The 24,214-nt window shown below is 60.0% G+C and overlaps 2 protein-coding genes across 2 annotated transcripts; one reads left to right on the top strand and one right to left on the bottom strand.

Moving 5' to 3' along the window:
* Nucleotides 1–420: 420 nt before the first annotated feature.
* On the top strand, nt 421–16,136 carry PLEKHA2 (pleckstrin homology domain containing A2). The gene is made up of 11 exons (XM_075723921.1): nt 421–561; nt 1,584–1,640; nt 3,736–3,784; nt 5,634–5,731; nt 9,562–9,708; nt 12,795–12,941; nt 13,122–13,190; nt 13,324–13,394; nt 14,385–14,448; nt 15,276–15,353; nt 15,792–16,136. The coding sequence occupies exons 1-11, from the start codon at nt 421–423 to the stop codon at nt 16,134–16,136; spliced, it is 1,266 nt and encodes a 421-aa protein (XP_075580036.1).
* A 5,198-nt stretch (nt 16,137–21,334) lies between these two features.
* TM2D2 (TM2 domain containing 2) lies at nt 21,335–23,095 on the bottom strand. The gene is made up of 4 exons (XM_075723922.1): nt 22,890–23,095; nt 22,727–22,814; nt 22,516–22,631; nt 21,335–22,329 (listed from the first exon to the last, which is right to left on the bottom strand). The coding sequence occupies exons 1-4, from the start codon at nt 23,093–23,095 to the stop codon at nt 22,116–22,118; spliced, it is 624 nt and encodes a 207-aa protein (XP_075580037.1). The 3' UTR covers nt 21,335–22,115.
* Nucleotides 23,096–24,214: the final 1,119 nt, after the last annotated feature.

Below are 24,214 nucleotides of genomic sequence, written 5' to 3'. Positions count from 1 at the left end.
AGCTGGATGAGGAGCGAAGCCTCAGACCCTCCACCGAGCATCGTGCGGGCTTTCACGCCTTTGAGCTCCCTGGCCAAGTGGGGTTGGGGCACATCGGAGCGACGTGTGCCCCCATGGGGAGGAACGCATTTATGCAAATGCCTCATTTTTCAGTGAGGGTAAGCAGCTAACGTGCTCGTTTGGGTCAGCCCTCACAGGTTGTCCCATCCCTCTCCCTCCTGTGAGCTTGGGTGCGGGCTGACCGACTGCTGGCATCCTGGCACATTTGGCGCTGGTGGGTTGAGATGGCTGTAGGTGCAGGAGCAGCTGGCTGTAGGTGCAGGAGCAGCTGGCTCCCTGGGGAGCTGGGGCTGTGGGAGCAGAGCACCCACCTCTCCCTGCCTGTCCTCCTCTGCAGGGTGATGCGAGAAGGAGCCCGGCATGCCGTACTTGGATCGACAGAACCGTATCTGCGGGTTCCTGGACATCGAAGAAAATGAGACCTGCGGCAAGTTTCTGCGGAGGTATTTCATCCTGGACACCCAGGCCAACTGCCTCCTGTGGTACATGGACAACCCCCAGGTAGGCTCCCGCTGCTCCCAGCATCACGCTGGGCGCGTCCCTGGAAGTTGTTAGCGAGTCTTTAGCTGCATCTCGGGCTCCCCGCTGGGCTGCCCTGCTGGAGGCGTCTCCTCCGCTCCCCGAAGGGAGATGCTGCCTGCTGCATCCGTCATCTGTTGGGGTCCCCCGTGGCTGGGTGCGGCCACGACCGAGCTCCAGCAGAGCAGCCCCCCTGCAACTTCTGTGGTTTCCAGGAATGCCCCAGCAGCAGCTTGCACCACCAGGAGCCATTGATACCCTGGAGGAGCCTGTAGAAATGCTGTGCCAACGTGCGGTGTTACGTCTCGCTTGTGTCTGAGCGTAGAGACAGTGATAACAAGAAAGAGAAGAGCTTATCCTAGAAATACTTATCTTGGAAGTGGTGTCATGCAGCGAAAGCGCTTAGACCAGGAGCCAGGCGGTTGGGGAAGACGGAGTCTGTGCATGTTGCGCCCGATGTCTCGGGGAGCTGCCCCAGCGCTTGCAGTCGAGCTCAAAAGAGCAAGAGCCCAGAGCTCTAGGAAGACCCTCCTGGAAACGCCACGGTGCTTGAGCACTGCTTGTAGGCTGGGGAGGCACCTGCCTTCCTGAAGAGCATCTCGCAGCAGATTCTTCATTGCCTTGTTAAAAGGGGAAGGGGAAGCGTGCGGCCGCCCGCAGCCTCCTGGCCGGTGCTAGCACAAACTCCTGCTCTCTGGGCCATGCGAGGCGGGAGTCGGAGCCCGTCTTGCACCTGAGGTGCCGCTGCATGGGGCAGTGAGCGGGACAGGCTGTTTGGAGCGGGACCGAGGAGGGCACGGCGCTCAGTGCAGCGCAGCGTGGCCGGTCCCAGCTGCTTGTAGGGTGCGAGATGAACCAGGTGCAGAGGGAAGGGAAGTGGCCGAGGCCGACAGCGTGGCTGTTGCTTTTGCTGCCTGACCCCAGTGACGCTAAATGACAGCCTGGCTCGCCCCTTTGCTTTCTCCCTGTCATTCAACTCCCATTGCTCATTAAATGTTTTGCAGAACCTGGCCATCGGCGCGGGTGCTGTCGGATCTCTGCAGCTGACCTATATCTCCAAGGTAAGGTCAGGGTGGGGTGGGGGGAAAATGAACGCTCCCTGCTGTCCCCTTATCCGTGCAGCTTCCCCGGGAGAGGCAATGGCTCGCCCTGGCAGCGCCCGAGGCGAGGTCCTGGTCCTGCCCGAGCCCGTGCCATCCTCCCTGGGACGGGAGCCTGAGGGGGTCTGTGGGAAGGGGGGAGCGTCCCCGCAGCACGGCCAGTCCCAGCGCTGGGACCGCCGTTCGCCTTCACCCGCGGACTGGCGCGGGACGGGCTGCGAGGTCGGGGTGCGGGAGGAAGAGGAACTCCTCTGCCATGAGGAAGGACGCAGGGTGGCCGGGGCTGAGCGGGGACGGGAGCGTGGTGTCGGTGCGAGCTGGGTACAGAGCTGGCAATCAGCTCGGTGTTGCTGCTCCCGCACCGGACCGAGCCGGGGTTTGCGCTCATGCCGCGGTGCCCCTCGCTTTGGCGCTCGGTCCCCGTGACCCCGGCGCGGTGCCTCCCACTGCAGCCCGAGCTCACCAGACCCGATGGCGATGGGGAGGTGGGGATGGTCCCAAGGTCCCTCTTGCGATGGGTTCGGGGGCACCACTAGCTCTCCCCTGTGCTTAGAGGGCAGCACCCTGAAGGATGAGACCTTCTGGAAGCTCGGTCTTAATGGCATTATCCGGCTTCCACGGGAAGGCAAAAACAGTGCAATAAATGACAACTGTTGCAGGGCTGGTGAGGGGAACATGTGGAGCCGTGGGTGCAAGCGTGGCTGCGGAAAGCGGAGCTGCCGCCGTCCTTCCGCGAGCTGCCCCTCGGCTGCCGCTGCTGCGGGGAGCGGGGGCTCGCGGCTGCCGCGCCGGGCTCGGCTCCGTACTGGAGCCGGATAAAGAATTGGACAGATCTCTCTGTTCCTGCTGAATCATGATTTATAAATTAAGCACAGATGAAGCAACGCTGGGAGGTTGAGCCTTCCCCATTTTGGAAAGAGCCTCGCTTATAAATTATATACATTTTAGTCTAAATGAAAATTGCTGTAGGACAGCATTTGGTCACAAACTGCAGGATTGGGTTATGCCAGCGGCTTTAACTACCAACTGTAAATATGCCAGAAAAATGGAGGTTTGCTTGAGAAAACATATTTAAAGCATTATAGACTGGCTCCGAAGGAGGAAGCCTGTCAGAATAAATACTCCATGAATGCTGTGCTTGGAGCCCCGGGGAGTATTATTCTTGTATAAATGATTCCTCCTCTTTAGGGAGAAACCACTGCTATTTTCCCTCAATTTTCTTAATTGCTGACAAGAGCGACTGTGTTAGTCCAGCAGAAACTCGCATTTTCAAGGCCTTTGAAAGCTTTCCTTTCTGCGCTTTACAGTGCAGCCAGCGCCGGGGGGGACAGCGGGAGATGAAAGCCCCGTCTCCGCGCTGACCTTCCCCCGGGACCGCGTGCTCGCTGCCGCATGTGCTCTGCGTTACATCCGCTACGGGCCAGTTCCCAAGAGCTCGTGCAGCTGCGCCGTGGCTCTTGGGCTCGCGCCGCGCGCGTCGTCCTCGCGGGCATGGGATGCGCCAGCGCCCCGAGGGCCGCGCTGCCCGCGTCAGCCCAGCGTCCGCGCTGCTGGGGTCCTGCCCGCCGTTCCCGGGGCAGCGGAGCTTGGGGTGGGAGCCGTGCCCTGTGGGCTCCCGCCGTGGCATGCAGCAGGGCTCCGACAGGGAAGTGCACAAGGAAACGAGGAACACGTGCTAATTGGGCTCTGCCCACCAGCCGTGTTCGTTTTCCCCTGACTCGAGCTGGCTCTGCTCTCGTTTGCAGACGGGGTAATTGCAGGGCTGGGGAGGGCAGATGATGCCTTCCCTCAGGCCGGAGCGGCTGCTGGGTGCAGCATAGCGAGGGTGCAGGCTGCGGCGTGCCGGCGGCCGGGCGCTCGCTCCTCGGCCCTGCACTCGTGCTGCGGCGTCAGTGGACGGGGGCTCAGAGGAACCGGGAGCATGGAGTGGGCTGGAGCTCGGGGAACACCGCCTTCCCCTCCGTCATGGGGGTGCGGATGGAAGCTTCCAGCTCTTGTGCGTGCCGCTGGCGTGCACTATTATCTTTAATTTTGTCTTTAATTTGCTCTGTTGCAGGTTAGCATCGCCACACCAAAACAGAAGCCGAAAACTCCATTCTGCTTTGGTGAGTGAGGGTGACCCCGGGCCCCGGCGGGGCTCTGCCGGGGCGGATGCCCTCCCGGGGGCTGCGGCGTAGGTGGCTCCCACCGAGAGCCCTCCCGGCTGCTGCCGGACAGAGCTGCAGGAGCTGCCTGCAGCGTCCTTGCGGTTGGGGAGGGAAGGGGATGCTGCCAGCGCCTGGCACGTCGTGCCAGGGGGCCAGTGCAGGGCCTCAGCTCCGTGCAGTGGCCCTGTCACCGTGCCCCCCTGTCGTGGCTCAGCCCCAGGCAGCAGCTCAGCACCACGCAGCCATCGCTCACTGCCCCTGCCCCGCTGGGATGGGGGAGAGAATCGGAGGAGTGAGAGTGAGAAACACTCCTGGGCTGAGATAAGAACAGGTTAATAATTGAAATAAAGTAAAGTAAAATAATAATAATAACAATATAATAATAATAGTAATAACAATATCCAAAGCAAGCGATGCCCAATGCAATTGCTCACCACCCGCCGACCGATACCCAGCCAGTTCCCGAGCAGCGATCGCTGCTCCCCGGCCAACCCCCCCAGTTTCTATACTGCCCATGACGCCGTATGGTATGGAATGGCCCTTGGGGCAGTTGGGATCAACTCTTCTGGCTGTGCCCCCTCCCAGCTCCTTGTGCCCCTGGCAGAGCATGGGAAGCTGAAAAGTCCTTGCCTGGCATAAGCAGTGCTGAGCAACAACTAAACCATCAGTGTGTTATCGGCATTCTGCTCATCCTAAATCCAAAACACAGCACTGTGCCAGCTACTAGGGAGAAAGTTAACTGTATCCCAGCCGAAACCGGGACACCCCCCATGTAAGATGCACGGGCAGAGCCTGGTGAGGGAGGCAGGACCCTATGGGTCCCCTCTGTGACGTCCCCTGCACAGACCCCAGCTTCTGCTGTGCTCCTGAATCCTTTCTGTGTGTCCCATTGTGCTGCACTACGTTGTGCAATGCAGCTTTTTTTTCCTTTTTAATACCAGCATAAGCTTCTGTTCTGTTGGTGCAAGGAAGGGGTGTTTTGTGTCCAATTCGCCCTCACCTCAAATGGCCTCAGCCCGACCCATGTTGCCTCGGTGCCTTGTGCGAGAGCCGTGAGCTCAGGTTTAAAGCCACAGAAACGGCAGCACAAGCACGTACTTGTCCTACGGAATCGGTGTAACCTTTGCAATGCTTTACTACGAGGGACGTAGCTCAAGACAAAGACCAGCGTGCGTGGCGCATCCCCACGCAGGGACGGGGCTGCTCCGGAGGAGCCCGGTGGGGCAGAGCCCGGGACGTGAGGCTCGTGGGAGTTTCAGCAAGATCTTGTGAGGTTAAAAATATCTCCAGCTTTTTGGTGCAGACATCCTCCAAGAGCTTCCTCTGACCTGTCTGGCTGCCGGCCGGGAGGCAGCGCTCGCTGGGGAGTCGGCGGGGAGCGTGACCCCGAGGAGCTTCCCAGACCCCCCCTGGGGTTTGCTCCAACGTTTCGGATGAGAGTTAAAACCTAAGCGCCGAGTGAAGGAAGTAGCAAAGGGCCCTCAAATGCCCTGTGCGAGGGGGTAACTTCAGCACCGGATTAAGTCCTGGTTTGGGCCGTGACACAGCCCTGGTTTCAGCCTGGCTTCAGCCCTGCCCTCCCTAAGCTCTGGTGCAAGGATCCAGCTCCGCGTCCCCGCTCCGCGCCCCAGCGCTGGCCCCTTGGCCGCTTTTCCATGCGAGAGGTTACGAGGCTGATATCTGCAAATCGCTCTGGGACTGGGAGTTGAGAGATGCTGTCTTGTTGATTTATTGTTTCATTTGTTTTAATAACACTAGGCACTGAATGGGGTTCCCTAACTCTTCTTTTTGTTCCCTTCTTTGATAGTTATCAACGCTTTATCTCAGCGCTATTTCTTACAAGCCAGCGATCAGAAAGACCTGCAGGACTGGGTGGAGGCGCTGAACCGGGCCAGTAAGATCACGGTAGGTTGCATTATGCATTATGTTGCTGTGTCCTGCCCTGATGGGCCACTCGATAAATGCCTGGAAGAGCCGTGCTTTTCCTTCTTGCGGCGCTCTCCTCCTCCGTCACTTCCCCGGTCCCACCTGAGGAGCAGTGACGGTGGTGGCCGCGCTGTCCCCAGCGCGGGCGCGGGTCTGTGCCAAACTCGCCAGGGTTAGAGCCGAGGCTGCGCTGGGGAAGGGTGGAAGCGCAGCTCTCGGCTGGCGGCTGCAGTGCCTTGTCTTCCTTCTGGAGCCCGCTCTGCTCCTGCTGCGTCCCTTGTTTTGCTGTTGAGTGAAGCAGCCGTAATACGGGGCCGTAGCTCCCCAAACGCCCTCATTCCCAGGGGACGTGCCCTGGTCCCCCAGACCCCGGCGAGAGCAGGGCTCTTACAGACGCCCCGGGGCTGCGTGCGGTTCTGCCAGCCCGCGGGGCCGGGCTGGTTTGGGTCTGCGGGGGAAGCGCTCCGGGCAGAGGAGGGACGTGCTGGCGATGCAGCCTTTCGGTGCGCGGGCTGGACGGCTCTGCCGTGCCCCTTTGCGAGGCCAGAGGTGCGTGGTGACCCCTCTCAAGGGTCTGGCTTCAGATGGGAGATGTTCCCTCCACCATCCCCAGGGATCCTCCTAGTCGGGATTTACTTTGCTGCTGTTTGCTCCTGCATCTTCGCGCTCCCTGCCCAGCTGCTGTGGGGGACGGCGCTTGCACCCTGGGCAGGGTCCTGCGGGACCTGTCCCCATCCCCACCTGCTCCAGGGACGTTTCCCTCCTGACAGCTGGGATACCCGTAACCAGCTCCTCGCCATGGCTCTCAAAGGGCATCTTTCTTGTGCTTCAATAATTTAGTTACTCAATTTGTATTCTTCCTGGAGCGCCGGGTCTTGTGACGAGGCGTAGCGAATGCCCTGCGCTGTAGGGCATCTCAGGGCGGGTTTCGCCTGGATCCGAAGGAGTTTGCATCTCCTCTCATTTACTCTTGTGTTCATAGAATTGTAAATGAATGGTCGCTGACCCAGTAACTCGCAGAGTCTGCGCTCCTCAGCTGCCCGGTGCTCCTGGCGATGCGGGGTGATGCTGTGCTCCCTCTCTCGTGCAGCAGGAGTAGAAGCGCCGTCTGCACGCTGTGCGTTTGATGCTCAGGTGGCAGCGCCCACGCGCTGGGGCTCCTGGGTTAGGTGTCCGCAGGACAGCTTCTTCCTGGACCTGGGATGTGGGGGATCCCTGCGAAAGGGTTGGGGGCACTGCAGGCTTCTGTGTCCCTGGCATTAGCAGGATTGCCAATGGTTAATGCTGGCAGGGTTTCACTAGATCATGCACTGATGCACGTTGGTGGTGGTTTGTAAACTAAATTAAGGAAAAATCATGGCAAATGGTTTAGGATTGGGGCCTATCAAATAGCTTTTTTCTTGGAGTTTTTTGTTTAAAATCACGGGAGTGCTGTGTTGTAATCCCTGTGGGAAACTCATCTACAAGACCAGACCTGGCTTGTATTTTCTTTTTTTTTTTTAATCTGCAAATACATTAAATGTGACAACCTCTGCGCCTGAAGCCACCAAACTGACTGCACGGGCTCTGGCTTGTACCTTCTCTCTTATGGGTTCAAGTGATGTTGGCTACAAAAACCCCACCTCCAAAGCTGGGTAGGAGCTGTAACCAGAGCCTGCCAACACCGCTTGTCTCGGTGTACCGCGGGGCAGCTTCCTGGTTGCTGCGCTGCCAGGCTGGCTGAGGTGGGAGTTGGTGCGATGGTAGGAAGAGCCTCATCTTCTGTTTCCGCAATAAAGTGTGGTGATTTTCATACCCTGATGTCGGCCAGCCCTTCCCGGCCCTGGCTGCGTCCCGGCTGGCTGACCGGCTCGTCCAGCCCTGCAGGGAGGAGCTCTCGTAGGCTGGCTGGGAAACGCAGGGCTACCGGGGTGCAGGCGACGCTGCCGCTCTGCCCTGCGTGGGAAATCCCTCTCCCCACGCTGCAGCTTCCTGTAGGTCTCCATTTACGCCTGGGTTTCCTTGGGCTGCTCTGAGTTGCAAAGGCTTCATCGCCTTGGCGTGGGTGGAGAGGCACAGCGGGGCATGGGGAGACGTTCTGGCTTTCGGCGGGGTTTGGCCCTTTACCAGCCTCTGGCCTTGGAGAGGTCTCCCCCTTGCCCCGGGCTCTGCAGGGCTGCATCACACCAAGCGCGCTCACGCGTGCTGTATGTTCGGTGCACGCTGCCGCCGGTCGAGCCGCTCACCGTGGTGGGACGGGAAGGATGGGGCAGCAGTTCGGGTATTGCTCCTGCTGCAGAGATCCAAGCTCAGCTTCCGCTTCTCACGGAGACTTCTCCTCTGCTCTTGGCAAATCGGTTCCTGTGTTTCCTCACCCTGCATGATGTCTGCGTAGCCAGGGCTCCGGCGGCTGAAGGCGTGAGGCGTGCAGCGGGCTGGTGCCACTGCGACAAGGGACTCTGCTCAGTTCTGCACGAGGAGGCTCGAGCTGGTGGCAGCACTGCCCCGTGCCGGGCACCGAGCAGCGCCTTCCCCTTGCACTGCTGCCTGCAGGGAGACGCAGCTCCTTCCCTCTGCCCTTGCCCCGCTGCCTGCGCACGCAATGCCTCTGCATCTGCGTTGAGAAAGTTTCCTCTGGCCGGGCAGCCTGTGCCGGCTCCCCAGCCTCACCGCGCACCCGCCGCGAGCTGGCCCGCGTTGCCGGGGCAGGCGGTGCTGCGTGCCAGTGCCCGCGGGTGCTGGTGCTCTGCGCGGGGCCGCGCAGCGCAGGCATGCGGGAGCCTGCCATGGCCTGACCCCTCGCTGTCACGGCAGCAGATTTTCCGAAGCAGGAAGCGATGGTGCCTGAACTTGCCGCTGCTGCCTGCTCAGCGCTGCCTGCGCCGTCAGGCGAGCCCGGCTGTTGGAGAGCACCCGGGGCTCTGTGCGGGCAGCGTGGCCGTGGGGTGACCGGGATCTCAGCCTTGGCCCTTCCTCCTCTCCTGCCTGCGGGTTTGTGGGGTCTTAGCACAGACCTCTGCCCCCCAAGGCTTAAGCCAGCTCTCAGCGTAAGCGCGAGTCCAGCCTCAGGAGGGACTTGAGAGCAGCTGAGAGCTCTGCGCTGCCCAGCCAGCAGCCGATGCACGGTGTGGTTCGCACGGAGAGGACCGCGTGTGGCTCCCTGCGCATTTCAGGGTGGAAGACAGGAGGGTGGGTTGGAGCCAGAGACCCTGATTAATGGCGTTAGAGAAGTGGAACTGCAGACTTGGGAAGGAAAACTTGGAAGCCTGCCTTTCTGTCCGGAGCTGGCTGTTGGGGGGAAGGAGCTGGGAGGGGGAAAGGGAGGATGCCGGCGCTGGGGGCCAGGTCCCCATGGCGCAGCCCCTGCCTGGGGGTGCGGGGCCGCTCGCAGCAGAGACACAACCCCCCCGGCTGCACGTTGGTGCAGGACGCACAGGCGTTCGGCGTGTAAAATAGCGTGTGGACGTGCTGCAGCTCAGCCTCGTTAGGCAGATGAAAGCTCATCATTAAGCCTAGCTGTAAGTAGAGCAGGGACAATTAAAGGAGCAAGTGTCCCATAAAAGCGTTGGGCCGCAGAAGTGAGTCGCAGACTCATGTGAGGCGATGATTAATTATTCACCACCTCTCATCTCCCATCTCAGTGCCTCCTGCAAACTGCCTGGGTGGGGCCCACACCCTCCTTAATTGGGGTGGCTTGTTCATTTATTATTTTTTAAAGGGACGTTGCTGCATTTAGGCTGGGAGGACAGAGGCGATGGTGCCTGGTGTAGGCGTGGGGCTGCCTGGCATGGTCATACCTGTGCCCTTCACCCCCTTTCTTTCTCCCATAGGTGCCAAAGGGCGGTAGCGTCCCACCGGCCACGGAGATCGCAAAGCCTCCGGTGGTGCCCCAGGCCCAGGACAGGAAGCCCCAGGTGGCCTACAAAACCGAGATCATCGGGGGGGTGGTGGTCCACACGCCCATCTCCATCAACCAGGTGAGCTGGCAGGATCTGTGCACCGTCCCACATCCTGGGGGTAAAATCCCTGCAGCATCAGCACCCTGCTTTGGTCTCTCTGTTCCCTGTGTTTTAGGAGCAGCTCCTAATGGGGATGAGCAGAAAAGGTGGCAGCTTTCTCCACGCATAGCTGGGCGAGGGCATTCCCACCACACCCTGCTTTGATGTTCCCACACCTCGCTGCCGGGGGCCCTTTGGTGCTCGCGCTGGGCTTTGAGGGGTCCCTGCCCGCTGGGTTTTGTGTCTGCTCCTGCTGCTGTCATTGCCCTGCCAGCAAGGGTGTGCTGCCTTCCGAGTCAAGCGGAGCGAGGGTGGCTGGGTCTGCAAATCGCTTGTTGCAAATGATACTCAGATTTCTGCTTTAGGAATGGAAAACACAGGGAAAGTGCGTGTCTGGGCGTTATTATTCCTTTAGCATCCTGCTGTGCCCCGCCAGTATTGAGCAGCGCAATGGGTGGAGAAATGCTGTTAATACACGGAAGCCATGGGCTCTGTTCTCCAGCGCCATGTCGGAGCAGCAGAGCTCGTGGGGGCGAGTCCCCCGGCGTGGCGTGGGGCCCGGGGGTGTGGGGGGAGCTCTGGGGGTCCGGGAGAGGTCCAGCCATGGGGCTGGAGGCAATTGCTGGTTTGGGCTGTTGGGGAGGCTGCTTTGCACTTTCATTTCTGGAAGCCAGCTCGGTGCCTGCAAACCCTTCCCACTCAGGGGTGTATAAATAGCTGCACTTAGCACCCTGTCGCACCTCTCCTTTGTCTCGCTCTGAAGTGTGATGAGATGAGGGGGTGTGAGGAGGAGGCTACAAATCTGCTCGGCTTCCTGGCCATCCCGCACCGTCCACCCACCCATCCCGGGTCCAGATCCCCCATCGAGGGGCCCTGTGTTGCTCCCCCACCGAAGCAGCCAAAGGCACTGACCCTTCCCGGGGGCGGTGGCTCTGCACCCCCTTCCCTCGGCACGTGGCCGGGTGTGCACGTGGCCGTCGATGTCTCCCACCTTTGGGCGCTCCTCCAGCTCTGGTTCTCACTTCAGCTCTTATCAGCGGCAGCACTAAAAATAGAGCAGAGAATTAGATCATTGCAGCGCTTTTTGCTGGCAGGCACTTTTAACGTGCCCCTGGCCGCGGGGTTGGGGAGTGGGGTGCGGAGACGTGTGGGGTGCAGAGGTGTGTGGGGTCAGGGCTGCCTCCGGGCTTGGGCTAGCAGCTGTCCCCTCCCGGTGCCACTGCCCCGTGGCACGCTGCCCCGTGGCACGCTGCTGGACCCTCGGCCGTGCGCGGGGTGGGGACGGGCAAGGAAGGCTGTGCCCCCCCCGCCACCCTTGTGCCATGCAGCCGGGGCAGCCTGGCTGCCTGCTTACAAACAAGTGGCAGCAGCCAGCCCTGTGACTTTTCGTTTTTGTTTCAGTGAGTCAAAGCTGCTCTCTCCTCCTGACTCTTGAGTCTGCCTCCCTCTCCTCCCCTGCCACCACCTCCCGGAGCCGCGAGCTCCATCCTCAGCCCTTGCCCAACGTCTTTCTTTCACAGAGGGTTTTTTCAGAGGTGGTGCATGAGCTGCTGGACTATTTTCCATGCTCTTGCTGCTTGCCCCGTGTGAAATGGCTATTCCTCCGCTGCAGCTTCCTGGGTGCGTCTGTGGTTTCCTGGCTCTGCCCCGGCTGGCCGGTGCTGCCCTGCAGCAGCTCTGGGACCGTGGCGGGGGGGGCCACGATCCAGCTGCACCCCCAGACCAGCCAGCAGCGTCACCCTGGCTCCTGGGTGTAATGCTCCCTATTGCAGCAGCATTCCCATCTCTTTTTTTGGACACGTACGTCTGTAACGCTCGGCAGAGCTGGTGCAGCCCGGGTGAGGGGAGCGGGTGGTTTCCCCTTCCCAGCCAGGCTGCAGCTCTGCTCCACTGCTCTCCAGAGGTGCCAGGCGGCACTTTGGGGCCAGCCAAATGGCTGCTTGTCTCTGTCCTGGAGAAACCAAAGCAGCCTCTCGAAGGTGCTGGAAGGAGCAGCGCGGGCAGGTCGCTGGTTAACCGCACCGGCAGTCACACCGGCACGGGTGCCATATAAGGCTGGCAGCGGCGAGAGCCACCCCGGCTGCCATGGCAATTCTCAAACCTCAGCGCGGAGCTGGAGGAAGGGGTTGGAGGGACGGGGGAAGGAGATGAGCGCAGATGTTTCACCTCAGCCATCCTCTGCGCTGCCGAGGGGGAAGGGAGGGCGCTCCGGGGGGACGGGGCGGTGCGGGGGAGAGAGGGGTGATGCTGGCAGCGGGACAGGGTCCGGCCCTTGGGATGCACTGGGAAGGGCTTGGGGTGAGCCAGGGGTGGATGCTGGATGCACAGCCACGTGCGCAGTCTGTCCGTGCTCACAGCAGCACGCGTTGTGCCTGGGGAGAGACAGCTCGGGGCCAGGGGAGCTGCGAGTTCTCTACCTGAACTCTGAACATCACAGTTTCTTTTGGGAGCATTTGGCTCTGAAAACGCGGAGGGGAGACGACAGCTTTCCTGAGCAGTTTGTTCCCATGATATATTGCCTTCTCCAGTTGGAAAGCATCCCTGCTTTCTAACTCGCGTTCGTCTGGCTCCAGCTTACAGCCAGTGGTTTTTGTTCTGCCTCCCTCTGCAAGATGAAAGAGCTCCTCGTACCTTGCATTTCCCCCTCGAGAAGGTCTGTGGTGCAGTCGAGTCACCTCTCGGTGCTTGATAAGCCAGGCTGATGAGGTCTTTTAACTCCCCCGGTGCAAGGGATTTTCTTCAGCCCTCAAATTGCTTCTGTGGCTTTTCTGTAGCCTTTCCAATTTCTTAATGTTGTTTTTAAGATGTGGGTGCCAAAAGAGCAAATACTACTCAGGCAGCAGTCTGAAAAGCTGCATGCAAGGAGATAAAATCAGCTCTCTGCTGAGGTTCGTTCCCCTGCTCGTGTCCAGGCATTGCAGTTAGCCCTTGGCACGCAGCGCTGCGCTCAGGGCTTGCTTCAGCTGGCTTTTCCCTCCAGCTCAGGTGTCCTGCCTTCTGGCAGGGAATTCCCCTCCCTGCTCTCTCTCTGTGCTCCCCCGTAACCCTGTGCTCTCCGGTTGCAGAATGGAGGGGACGGAGGGGAGGGCAGCGACGTGGCTGCCCACCCGCTGCTGCGGCGCTCACAGAGCTATATCCCCACCTCGGCTGTGAAGCCGCCCGTGGGGCCCCCCGTCCTCAAGAGCGGCTACTGCGTGAAGCAGGGGAACGTGGTGAGTGCCGGGGGTCCCCTGTGCCGCGGGCGGCGGGGTGGCTCAGCCGGGTGGGTGGCGTGGGGCTGGCTGCTCCCCGTGGGTCGGGGATGCTCCAGGGATGCTCTGGATGCCAGACCGCAACAGCGTGGGGAGAGCGCCGAAGCCCGGCACCGAGTGGTTTCCTCCTCTCTTTTCCAGAGGAAGAGCTGGAAGCGCCGGTACTTCGTTCTGGATGAATTTTCCATCAGTTACTACAAGTGTGAGCAGGTGAGCAGCCCCTGCCTGGGACTGGCTGCTCCTACGCAGGGGTTGCTGCGCTCCCATGCCGGTGCGGGGGGCTCAGTGGGAGGCACGTCGCAGTGCGGCTAGCCAAGCCCATCACCTCCTCTCATCTCCGCAGGACAAGGAGCCCTTGCGTTCGATTCTCCTGAAGGACGTCTGCAAGACCCACGAGTGCCTGGTCAAGTCTGGGTAATGCTGCCGCCTGCGTATCCCTGGGGTGCAGCTCCTGCCGTAGCCCCGGGCTGTGCTGGGGCCGGAGCAGCTCACGGGAGCTCTGGCTGCTGGTGGGAAGCAGCTCCCCGAGGAGCTGAACCGGAGGAGGGCAGGAAGGAAACTCAGCTCCCTCCTTCGGGGAGCCCGGGGGACCCCGGCAGCGGCCGCTGCTGCGAGCCGGGGTCAGGCTGAGCTGTGCTGCCGCTCGCTTTTCTTTTACAACCCTGTAACCCAAACGTCGCCGCTTTGTTTTGCTTTTAAGAAATTTCTTCCCCTTCAGCTCCATGAGCAGGCCGGGGAAATGTGGCTGGATGCAGGATATTGTCTGTCCTCTGTACTTCTGGCGCTGATAGCCATCTCTAGGCAGGTGTCCTCCTACGGCTCTCTTACCTCCATAGGTGAAGGAGCGTGGGGCCCTGCGCAGCAAATGGCATCCTATGGCGGCAGAACCAAGGTGTTCGTAAAGCTGCCAAAAGCCGCATCGAGGCGTTTTCCTTAAACTAGCACAGGTGGCTGCACAGTGTTTTGGGAACAATTTATTGCAGCGAACGCCGGTAAAATCAAAGTAACTTGAAGACTTGCAATGGAAAATGAACTAAGAAAACAAACCTCTTTAGCTACAGTAAAAATATATTTTATTAATATATCTTTGAATTTTTATTCTCAATAAGTAATAGAAAGTTCACATTTAAAATGAACTGCAAGCGAGATGGATCACGGGTCTGGGGAGGGGCGGGGGTTTGCCTGCAGGCAGCAGAAGCTAGAGTGTGTTTGTAGCTGAAGGTCTCTGGGGAGCTGGAGTCTGCTCAAAATCCCGACGAGATCCAAGGTTTGCCTTCAATATGTTTTTTCCCCAGTACGCTCTAGAGATGAGGGTAAATACAGATTTTTTTTTTTTTTTTTTTCCCCCCCCCCCCACCCACGATGACTTCTGAGTAGTGACCGTCTCTTTCTCGCTGTTTCTAGTGACCTCCTCATGCGGGACAACCTCTTTGAAATTGTAACGAGCTCCAGAACCTTCTACATCCAGGTGAGGCAGCTGAAGCGGGTTTGCTTTTCTGCGCAGTAAGATCAGCTCTCGACAGCTCGTGCAAGCCACGCTCCCGCAAGCAGGCTGTTCCCCAGCAGCCTCGCGGCCAGCAAACGCAAGCAGATGAGCGCGTAGCAGCTTCGCCCGGCGGCGGGGCACACGCAAGCGAGGAAGAACTACCAGGCGGTTTCACTTCTCCCCTTGGGCTTATTTATAATAGGGGCTATTTGTGTGAGCAGGAAAAAGCGGAGGCAAAAGCACAGGGCGATCCGATGAGTATCCCGAGCGTGCGGGGCTGTGTCGGCGCCTCCCCTGTCCTGCAGATTTGGCCAGCCCTCCCCTGCCGTCGGCGGGGGCAATAAGTCGGTCTCCCCGTTTGCTGGATGAGCTGGGCGGGGGGAGGCAGCAGTTGGGGGATGCTGGGCACGGTGCTCTTGGCATTTGCAAAACCCCTTGGCGCTTGCCAGTCCCCAAAGAGCAGGCAGCGCGCCACGCCATGCAGTGGGTGCGCATCCCCGCGTGCGCGGGCAAAAACCCCAAACGCTGCTGCCCAGAGAGCAGGCGCAGGGTTGGTAACACCCCAGCAATTTTTTTTTTTCTTTAAATGCTTTATCTGTTCCTGCTATAAAAATGCTGCAATGTGGAGAGCGGCTCCCCTTCTGCGGGGGGAGACGGGGTGGTGCAGTGGTTTTTGAGCAAGCAAATCTCTGGGAGCCGTGGTAGCCTGTTGGTCTGCGTGTCCACGCTTCGCTGCGGCGGGGATCAACTCTGGCTGCACCGGGGGCTTGCAGAAGGCACAGTCTCATTCGGGCTGGCGTGTTTTGCAGGCAGACAGCCCCGAGGACATGCAGAGCTGGATCCGAGTAATCACAGGGGCAGTCCAAGCCCTGAAAACCCGCCCGAGGGTAGGTCATGTCCTTTCTGCTTCATATTTAGTGTCAAATGAAGATCATGCCAGCGTGCAAGATACTTATTTAGTGGCTTGTGTAAGCGCTCGGTTAGCCCGTTTCCAGGATGAGATCCCTGCCCTCTCTGGGTTGGTTTGCCAGTCACTGGAAAAGTTTCCTTGAAAAGAATTGAAAAGTAAGATTCAGTCATCGAACTGGACCCGCGTGAACCGTGCTCTGCTCCAGGGCACGAGCGAGAGCCTGGCTGGTGGCAGAGGGCCATTTAATTCAGACTTTCACTTCGCTTAGGGGTTTTTTTTTTTTTTTTTTTGACCCTTTCTGCAGAGCATGTAAAGGGCCTGGTCCCGGTCCCCAGGGCTTTGCAAATTGCTCACAGCAGTTGCACACACAAAAACCCAATCCCAGCCAGAGCTCACTCTGCGTCTGTCCTTGCAGGAGATGTCCTTCGCGAGATCCACCTCCATGGTCAAGCCCGGGGGCTCCGCAGCCCTCTCCCAGCAGAGGCAGGCGGCGGAGGAGAGGAGAGCGCTGTGCAAAGCCCCCTCCACCTCCTCCTGGCAGCCCTGGACGCCGGTGCCGCAGGCAGAGGGGAAGCAGCCGGCACCGGAGGAGGCACCCACGCTGCTGAGAGACTCGGTGTTCCTGCCGGCCTTCACGGAGCGCGATGCCGGAGCCACGCTGGGCAAGCGCGTGCGGCACAAGTCGGAGCCGCAGCATCTCAAGGAGAAGCCGTTCGCCTTTGACCTGGACGATGAAAGCATCCGGACCTCCGACGTCTGACCGGGCGCCGAGCCACCCCCCGGCTCTGCGCGCCGCCGCCCTGGCTGCCGGGGGTCCCCACGGGGTGGTGCGGGGCGAGCGGCCGCGCCGGGCCCGGGACGGCTGGTCTCCACGCGTCTGCTCGGCGCCTCGGACCGAGCTCACCCCGTCGCCTTGGCGGGGGTGAAGCGCCCCTTCCCTCCACCACCGCTCTTCCCTGCGATACAGGATCCGGCTGGACGCACGTCCCCGCGTCCCGCTCTGCTGGGGAGCGGGCTCCCTGCCTGCTCCTGCCCGGGCTTTGCCCCGGCTGCAGCCCAGGTGGCTCCGTGTTTTGGAAGCTGCCCGCGGGCAGGGCGACCTGCGGGTGCCTCGTGCTGCTGTCGCCGCTGCGCAGGGCGGGAAGCGCTGGTCCCCAGCACGGCCTGGCGCAGGGGCGTCCTCTTCTGCGACCACACAATTTCCCCCAAAACCAAGCCTTTAGGAAGTGGCAGGAGGTCTCAGAGGCATGAAGGGAGGGGAGTGTGGCCTTTCTTATGTTTGAAAAATCATTTTTCTCCCTTTCGGGCTGCTCAGCCTTCCCCAGGCAGCCCTCAGCTGCCTGCACAAGGAACATGCTGCAACTTCCAATTTTGGTGACTTTTTCCCTAGGAGATCAGCTCTTTACGCTGCCTGGCTAGTGATGTATCCGTTGGCTTTTAATTACATCTTTTTATATCTGCAGCCACTGTTAAACCCCAGCGCTGGCACGCTCCCGCTCAGCCGGTCCGGAAAGCTTATCGGTACTTCCTGAGCGTGAGCCCGGGCAGGCAGCCGGTGCAACGGTGGCTCCCGGGGACGGGAGGATCCTCAGGTACGGTGTCGGTTTTGCACTGCGTCCATGGGCACCAGAAAGCCATGCCGTGGCGGTGAAGTGCTCTTAGCAAAAAGCAACAAAAGCCGAGCGTGTAAATGAAAGTGGGAAGACTTGTCCGACCGACTCGCCCGCTGCCTGCCTTGAAATGAAAATGAGCAGAAGTTTTTAGAGCAACACGAACTTGGCATTTCCATAACCAAATCGGCTCCTGTAGGAGGTGTGATAAACAGCATGTAGAAAATTCAGGTATTCCCTAGGCAGCGAGATCGTCTGATACCTTCACCCCGAGATGCGTGTGTAATCCTTGGTACGGAGCGAGGACACCCCTCTCCGTCCTTGCTGTCAGCAGCAGGTTATGTTGGTGTGACTTTTTGCGAGCTGCATCAAGCCCATCCAGGCGTAGGTGCTGCTTCACCCTCCGTTTGAGGGCTCTCATTCCGGCCTGATGTACCCAGACCCAAGGCGGCGGTGAGGAGCGTCGCTGGGACGGTGCCCGCGCACCACGGAAAGCAGCACGCGTTTGGGTGGGAAAGCTTTAGTCTGGAATTGCATTAAGCTGAAACGAGCAAGTGAAGGCATCCCTTGCATTGAGCCGCTGCGGTCTGCGGGCGTCCCCAGCTGCGGTGCCCCACGCGTGGCCTGTGGGCAGCAGCGGCGGCAGCAGCAGCAGTGGCAGCAGCAGCAGCAGCGACAGCAGCAGCAGCAGTGCCCCGGCTGGGCACCGGAGCTCTGGACAGGGCTGCAGGCAGGTCCCAGGGGCTGCGCGGGGCCCTGCTGACGGGCACGTGGGATCTTCCAAATGCGCTTGCCTTGGCCCAGCTGCGCTGCCGTGTCCGTGTCAGGCTCTTTGGCTCTTTGCCGTCTCAGATAGATGCCAGCTGATAAATCTGGGTGGCTGGTGTGGGAATTGCATTGCAAGCGTAGCAGCGCATGGAGTAGTCTGGAGTTAACAAGGCTTCCCTTTACTGTGGACTAGTTACCCGGTTTTTTTTTGGTTTTGTTTTTCCTTTTTTTCGTGTCATTACGCATTCTCTGCTCTGCAAAATCAGCTCAATGTGCTCTCCAGGAGTAAAAAAATCTGGTTTGTCCCTGCCCTTTCCAAGTCCGCAGCTGTTTGGCAGCTGTGCTTTAGCCTAGCTGAGGCTCAGCCTGATCGAGCGGAGGTTTATCGGTGGAGCTCTGGGGCGTTGATTAACCCGATGGATCTTAACAAGATTAAAATTGCATCTTCCTGCACCGCTCCCCTCCTGTGCTGGAGGGGCTGCTCCTCCAGCCGTGCTCTGCTGGAGCCCGGGGCAGGCGCAGCTGCAGGTGCCTTGGTGCAGCCTTGGAGGGGTGGTGACGGGGCCTCCCAAATTTGGGGTAAGAGTGGCCCAAAGTGGGGTTGTGTGGAGATGCTGGAGAACACTGAAACTATGAAAATGAGTGGGAATCGATGCAAACGGTACAGGGTGAGTGTCAATATTTGTTATTTAATTGTAGAAACCTAGATCATGCTGTTCCTTTCTGCTTTATTTGCACTAGTGTGTGAATTTTTTTTTTTTTTTTGCTGACTTGCTGTTTGGCTCATAACATGGTGTTTCAAAAATGTTTTAATAGTTTGGCAAACCTATCAATCATAGAGTCACAGCATTTGGTGATAGCGCTCTGACCTCATTTCTGGAAAACACCAAGTGCAGAGGGATGATGGTTACTTTGTGCAAGGCTTCAAAACCATGGAGTACCAAGGTTTTTTGTTGCTTGATAATTGCAAAGTTTCCTCGGGCCTGGGATGGTAAAGCAGAAGCTTGTTGCACAATTAGGGTTAATTATCCAGGAGGACAAACTAGCAGTGGCTCCAGCGCTCTTGCAACATTTCTGTCTCTCATTCCCACCCTCCCTGCATCCCCAGGACAACGTAAAGGCTGAACGTGAGACTGCACCGAGCGTCTTCAAAGTTGAGCTGGGCTCCAGACCCGTCCATGGGACAGGTGCTGTTGCAGGGAGGAATTTCGCTCCCATCCCCAAGGACCGGGCAGATGCAGCCAGACCTGGATGGAGCTTGACAGCATTGTTTTAAAGCAAACTGGTGTCCCCTCACCTCAGCGTTTGCCTCCTGGCTCTCCTGCATGGGGATGAACGCATCTCCCCATAGCTGCTCCCTTTTGAAAATGAAGCATGTGCTGTGAGTTCCCCCGCTTTCCTAGGGATGTGCGTGCAGGTTCCAGGAATCTTCTGCTGAAAGAGTGGTCTGAGAGATGGCTTTGCTCTTTTCTATGAAAACTTCCAAGTGGTTTCAGCCATTTCTGTGAGTGCTGGCGGTGAATTTCAAGTGCTCTTAGGGCCGGGGTGCCTGGTGTGGGCGATGCTCTGTGACTCCCATGGTACGGGTTACCCATCTCCCACCCCTCGCCTGGAAATGCTGGCTGCAGGAGATGGAGCGCCCTTCTTCCCCCTGTGTTTTTAAATAAAGAAGGAAATCCTAGTCGCTTTTCCAGGCTGTCCGTTTGCATTGTGTGTTTGGGGTAATGATTGCTGTGGGGTTGAACGCCATCCCTGCCGGGGTAGGGGGACCACGGGGGGCACCGGCGGGTGCTCCCCGCCACGTGCGAGGGGAGCAGCGATCGTGTGCTGGGGGAGCTTTGGGGATGCTGCACGGAGCTGCCAAAGTCCTGCCCGGTGTCTCTTGTGCCACGCTTACGGCTGGAGCCCCTTGGAGGCCCCTGCTGCAGCCAGTTGGGCTGCCTGCCCCACGGTGCCCCACGGCACCTCGCGCCCCACAGCACCCCACCGGACACCCCGGCCCCCAGCCAGCTTCAGCGGGGCAAAGCACCGAGGCGAGGGCGAAGGGCCGTCATGGCCTCTGCTTTGAAAAAGTTGTTGGTCTCGTTTGTCGCTGTGAGAAAACGAGGGGATGGAGACTAACCGGGCAAGAAGCATCCCTTGCTCCCAGGGCGTGTGTTTGGTGAGGAACGCAACAGATTGGAGCAGAAAGCGTCCGTCTCCAGGCACTGTGCATCCTCCCAGCCTGAGGTGCAAGTTTCATTTTATTCCTGGTGACGTTAAGACAGCTCCAGCTATTGCTCATCTTGAGCCCTTCCGTGGGTAAGTGTGTCCCAATAAAATTCTTGGTTTAAACACTTTGTTACTTTTTTTTCTTTTTTCCCCCTGTCAAGGTCACATTTTCCAGCGAGAACTGGCTGAGCACACTTCTTGTGGCCATCTGTGAAGCGGGCACAGGCGCTGCTGCCCCGCACACAGCTCGGGTCTGGGTGCGAGCAGGGTGAGTGCATGGCGGTGGCAGGGAAATCACAACCACCTTTGCCTTTCTGAATCCGCGGGCAGGAGGAAAGCTGTCGGACCGATACCGCTGGTATTCCTCAGTGTAGTCCGTGACAGCCTTGTACACGGAAGGAATTTGAGGTCCTGCTGTTAGCTGGCAGCTGCTGGGCTGAGGACATGGGGAGATGTTAATGATGATGGGCTTTTTGCACATAGGATCTTTTTTTTTTTTTTTTCTTCTGGCTCGCTGCATAATTTTTTCCCCACCGTGGGCTCTTCAGCCCCGTTGTTCCACTGGTCTGAAGAATGTGGTAGTTTCATAATGAAGCCTCCCCCAACCCCAATGCCCTGAGACCTATTTGAAGCTGCCAAATTCAGATTACTTGTGACCTAAATGGGATATAAACCCCATTCCCCGGAGAGGAGGAGTTGTTGCAATAAACCACAAACCGAAACTGGAACAGGCAGAATTCCTGGCCAAACTGAACCCTGTTGCAGCTCCATTGGAGGCAGAAGTAGAAGTAACACAGGCGGAAATTCGCTAAATAGAATGGCTGGAGGGTCCTCGGTTTGCAGAACCGTGTAAGGACGGAGAGTGTACACTTGCTGTATTTTACGTCAAATGTGACTGGACTTTTGCATATACGGATTTTTATGTCTGGTTCTGGCTGTGACTTACTGCAGCTTCCTTTTCCCGTTTTTATTCAGCTCGGTAAGTTTTCAGACTGCATCTGGTGGGGCTTCCTCTTTTGGGTGCGCGGTTGCTTGAAGCTCCCACTCATTTCGGTACCGCACGTGCCCTGTGCCGTGGGCTGGAGCCGGAGGGGTGACCGGCACGCGGACGGGAGCTACCCCTCGGCAGCCCCGGCCCCTTCCCCGCTCCCCGACAGCTCCCGTCCGTTCCCTGCAGCGCCGGGTGGAAACGAGCCCTCTGTCGCTAATGAGGCAAAGCTGGCGTTTCACAGTTTTGTAAAACACAAATGGTTGCCACTGAAGGGTCACGGGTTTTAAAGAATACAACTGTCTGGCAGCAGGGAAAGGGAATGCAAGCTGCTGCCGTGGCAGCGCAATGGGAATACGTTCTGAAAAGCAGACTTACTGTGAAGGGCAGGGGACAGGAGGAGAAACAGGTAATTTTAAAATAACACATGCGCTACTTTGGAGTGGTTGCAGTGTCCTACAGACGACATTTCTAGAATATGAGCATGGTAGAGAGAGTTACATCCATGGACACCAGTGCTTCTTTTGAGAGGCCTGAGCAGTAACTTTATTTGCTGCACTGTGTCTTTCTTTCCCTGCCGGCAAGAAAGTGGGAAGTCGTGCTCTCCAAAGGGTGCACTAAATCTAACCCAGCTCCCCCTGCAGCCAGTGAACGTGGTTTTAAACAAATAACATAGAATTAGAGCTCATCACTTTGCCACAGAGTCTCTATAACTTTATGTTAGGTTCCTGAACTGTACAGGTTTGCGAAGTCTAGTAATGCAAAACCACATGCTAGCGGCCCGCATCTCTGCGTGGCTGTATGTTCTCTATTAATACTGAAAGGATGTGGAGTCAGCTCCTTCCAGACTTTATTAAGATTTGTTTTGACCACCTGTGTTTGCAAGGTCTGATTTCTTAAATTGTTACTGCTTGAAGGGGGGGGGTGTCCAGATCATTTTAAACAAGCAAAATATATAGCGAACAATTTTATGTCCAAGGTTTGTACAGAGGAATTAACAAGAATAATCGTTCTGCTTTGTTACAGCTTTGTAAATCCATGTTTGTGCAAGGCAGAAGCCCGCTCTGGTGCTGCGGAACAAGCGGAGGAGTCCGTCTCCAGTCCTGCAGAGACGCTGTCAGCCTTTTTTGGGGCCGGCGCGGGGGAGCAGCCTTGGCTCCTCTCAGTACACGGTGCACCAGTTGCTGCCGTCGCTGGGCATCAGCCCGCCGGTGATGAGGAGAATCAGATCGACAAACCACCAGATCCCCAGTCCTCCCAGCGTCAGCAGTTTCCCCACGGCGGTGCCGGTGTGGCCCAGGCAGAACCGATCCACTCCGAAGCAACCCAGGAAAAAGGAGTAGAGCAGAGTGGTGATGAAGTAGTGTCCGGTGTACCTGCGGGGGAAGCGGCGGGACGTCGGGCGGGGGCTGCGAGGGGAGGCCGCCCCCGCGCCCTGGGCTCGGCTTCCCCCGCCGGCCTCGCCCCGCTTCTGGCGGCCGGGCTCCCTCCGGCGGGGCGCGGGGGAGGCGCAGGGCCCGGGGCGGCGCAGGGGCCCTCCCGCCCGCGGCAACGCGTCCTACTTGACGCAGGGCCTGCTGCCCCGCAGGAAGGTCCGCGGCTCGGCGCACTCGATGCCGTCCAGCGCCCGGCACTGCACCCGCGTGTGGTCCACCTCGCCGTAGGCCTGTCCGCCGAACTGCGGGCGGCGCGGGCGGCCTCAGCCGGGGCCCGGGGGCCGCCGGCAGCGAGGCCCGGCCGAGCCGCCCCCGTCCCTGCCCGCCCGCCCCTCACCTTCACGCAGCCGTGGCCCAGCTCCTGCTGCGCCGTGGCGTTCCCGCCGTGGTCCACCGGCTCCTCGCACTCCACGAACTCCTCGGGGCTGCGGGGAAGGAGGCGGCGGTGAGGGAGGGCGAGGCGGCCGCTCCCCCCCGCCCCGGCGCGGCGCGGCGCTCACAGGTAGGTGCAGAGGACGAGCGGCGCCCGCGGGTCGGTGTAGGCCCAGGCGGCGGCGGGCGGCCCCGGCGCGGGCGCGTCGGGCTCGGTGCCGTTGTGGGGGGGCCCGCGGGAGGCGCCCTGCAGCAGCAGCAGGTTGCCGAGCAGCAGCGCGGCCTGCCCGCACAGCAGCGCGTAGCCCACCGGCCCGCCGCGCCGCGGCGCCATGGCGGCGGCCGCTGCTAGGAAACGCCGCGCCCGCCCCGGCCTGCGGGCCGCACCGCCGCCGCGCCGCCGCCAGCCAATAGGCGCCCGCCGTCTCGCCGCGGGGGCGGGGCAGAGCCGCACGCAGCCAGTCAGAGCGAAGGCGGAAGAAGCTGCGGGGCGGTGCCGCGACGAGGCGAGGCGGAAGTGCGCGCCAGGCCAGGAGGCGATTGGCTGCCAGGGAGGCCTGCCGGCCTATGGGCGAGGCCGGGGGCGGGGCCCCGGTGCTGGGCGCGGCCCCTCCCGGTCCTGCCCGGGCCGCGGCCCGCGCTGAGGGGCGGCCGGGGGCGGCCGCGCTCCGGGGCGCTCCCCGCCGCTCCCCGCGCAGGCCTCCGGCAGAGAGCGGGCTCCGGACGCGCTGCCCCGCTCGGCGTGAGTTGCTGGGGCGCGGTGGGAGCCGTCTGGCGCGGGAGGGAGCGGCCCGCTGCCGCGGAGGCAGGCCCCGCCGCCTCCGGCCGCCCCTTGCCCGCCCAGGCGCTCGCCCCGCGCCCGTGGGAGGTCCCGCGGTGCCTGTCCCGGTGCTCGGGGACCCTTCCCCGCGGGTGGGCGCACCCCGTGCCTCCCTCCCCGGGGGGAGCTGGCTCTGCCGGGGTCGCCGCCGCCTGCCCTTAGCACCGGGAAGGCCTGGGGCTGCGCTCCCGTGTGCCGGTGTGTTGCACGGTGACAGGCGGAGCGAGCTCCGCCTCAGCTGAGGCAGCGGCAGGGAGAGGTTCCCCGGGGCTCGCAGCCTCCCTCCAGCCCGGGCTGGGCCCGAGGCAGCCGCCGGCACCCGGGGCAGCTCCGGCAGGGACGGAGAGCCGCTTCGCCGCTTCTCCCTGCGCCCTCCATGGGAGAGGGGGTTTAGGCAAACAGCTTCCCGTAGGGTCAGACTGAAAGTCCCCTGTGTGCCGGTAACGGCACCTTCCTGAAGGAACCGGCGGGTAACGACTGGCGTTGGGCTGGAGAGCTGGGTGGTGGTTCTGCCAGAGTCAGGTTTCCTCTGACCCACAGAAGGAATTGGTTTGGGTGCTGGATGTGGGGGCCAGCTGTCCCACTAAGCCCTTCTTTAATGATTAAGAGGCTTCCAGGTGGCTTTAGAAATAG

This window comes from Pelecanus crispus, chromosome 21 (genome assembly GCF_030463565.1).
Source record: "Pelecanus crispus isolate bPelCri1 chromosome 21, bPelCri1.pri, whole genome shotgun sequence".
NCBI classification, from domain to species: domain Eukaryota; kingdom Metazoa; phylum Chordata; class Aves; order Pelecaniformes; family Pelecanidae; genus Pelecanus; species Pelecanus crispus.
This window is presented reverse-complemented; position numbering and strand designations above follow the sequence as displayed.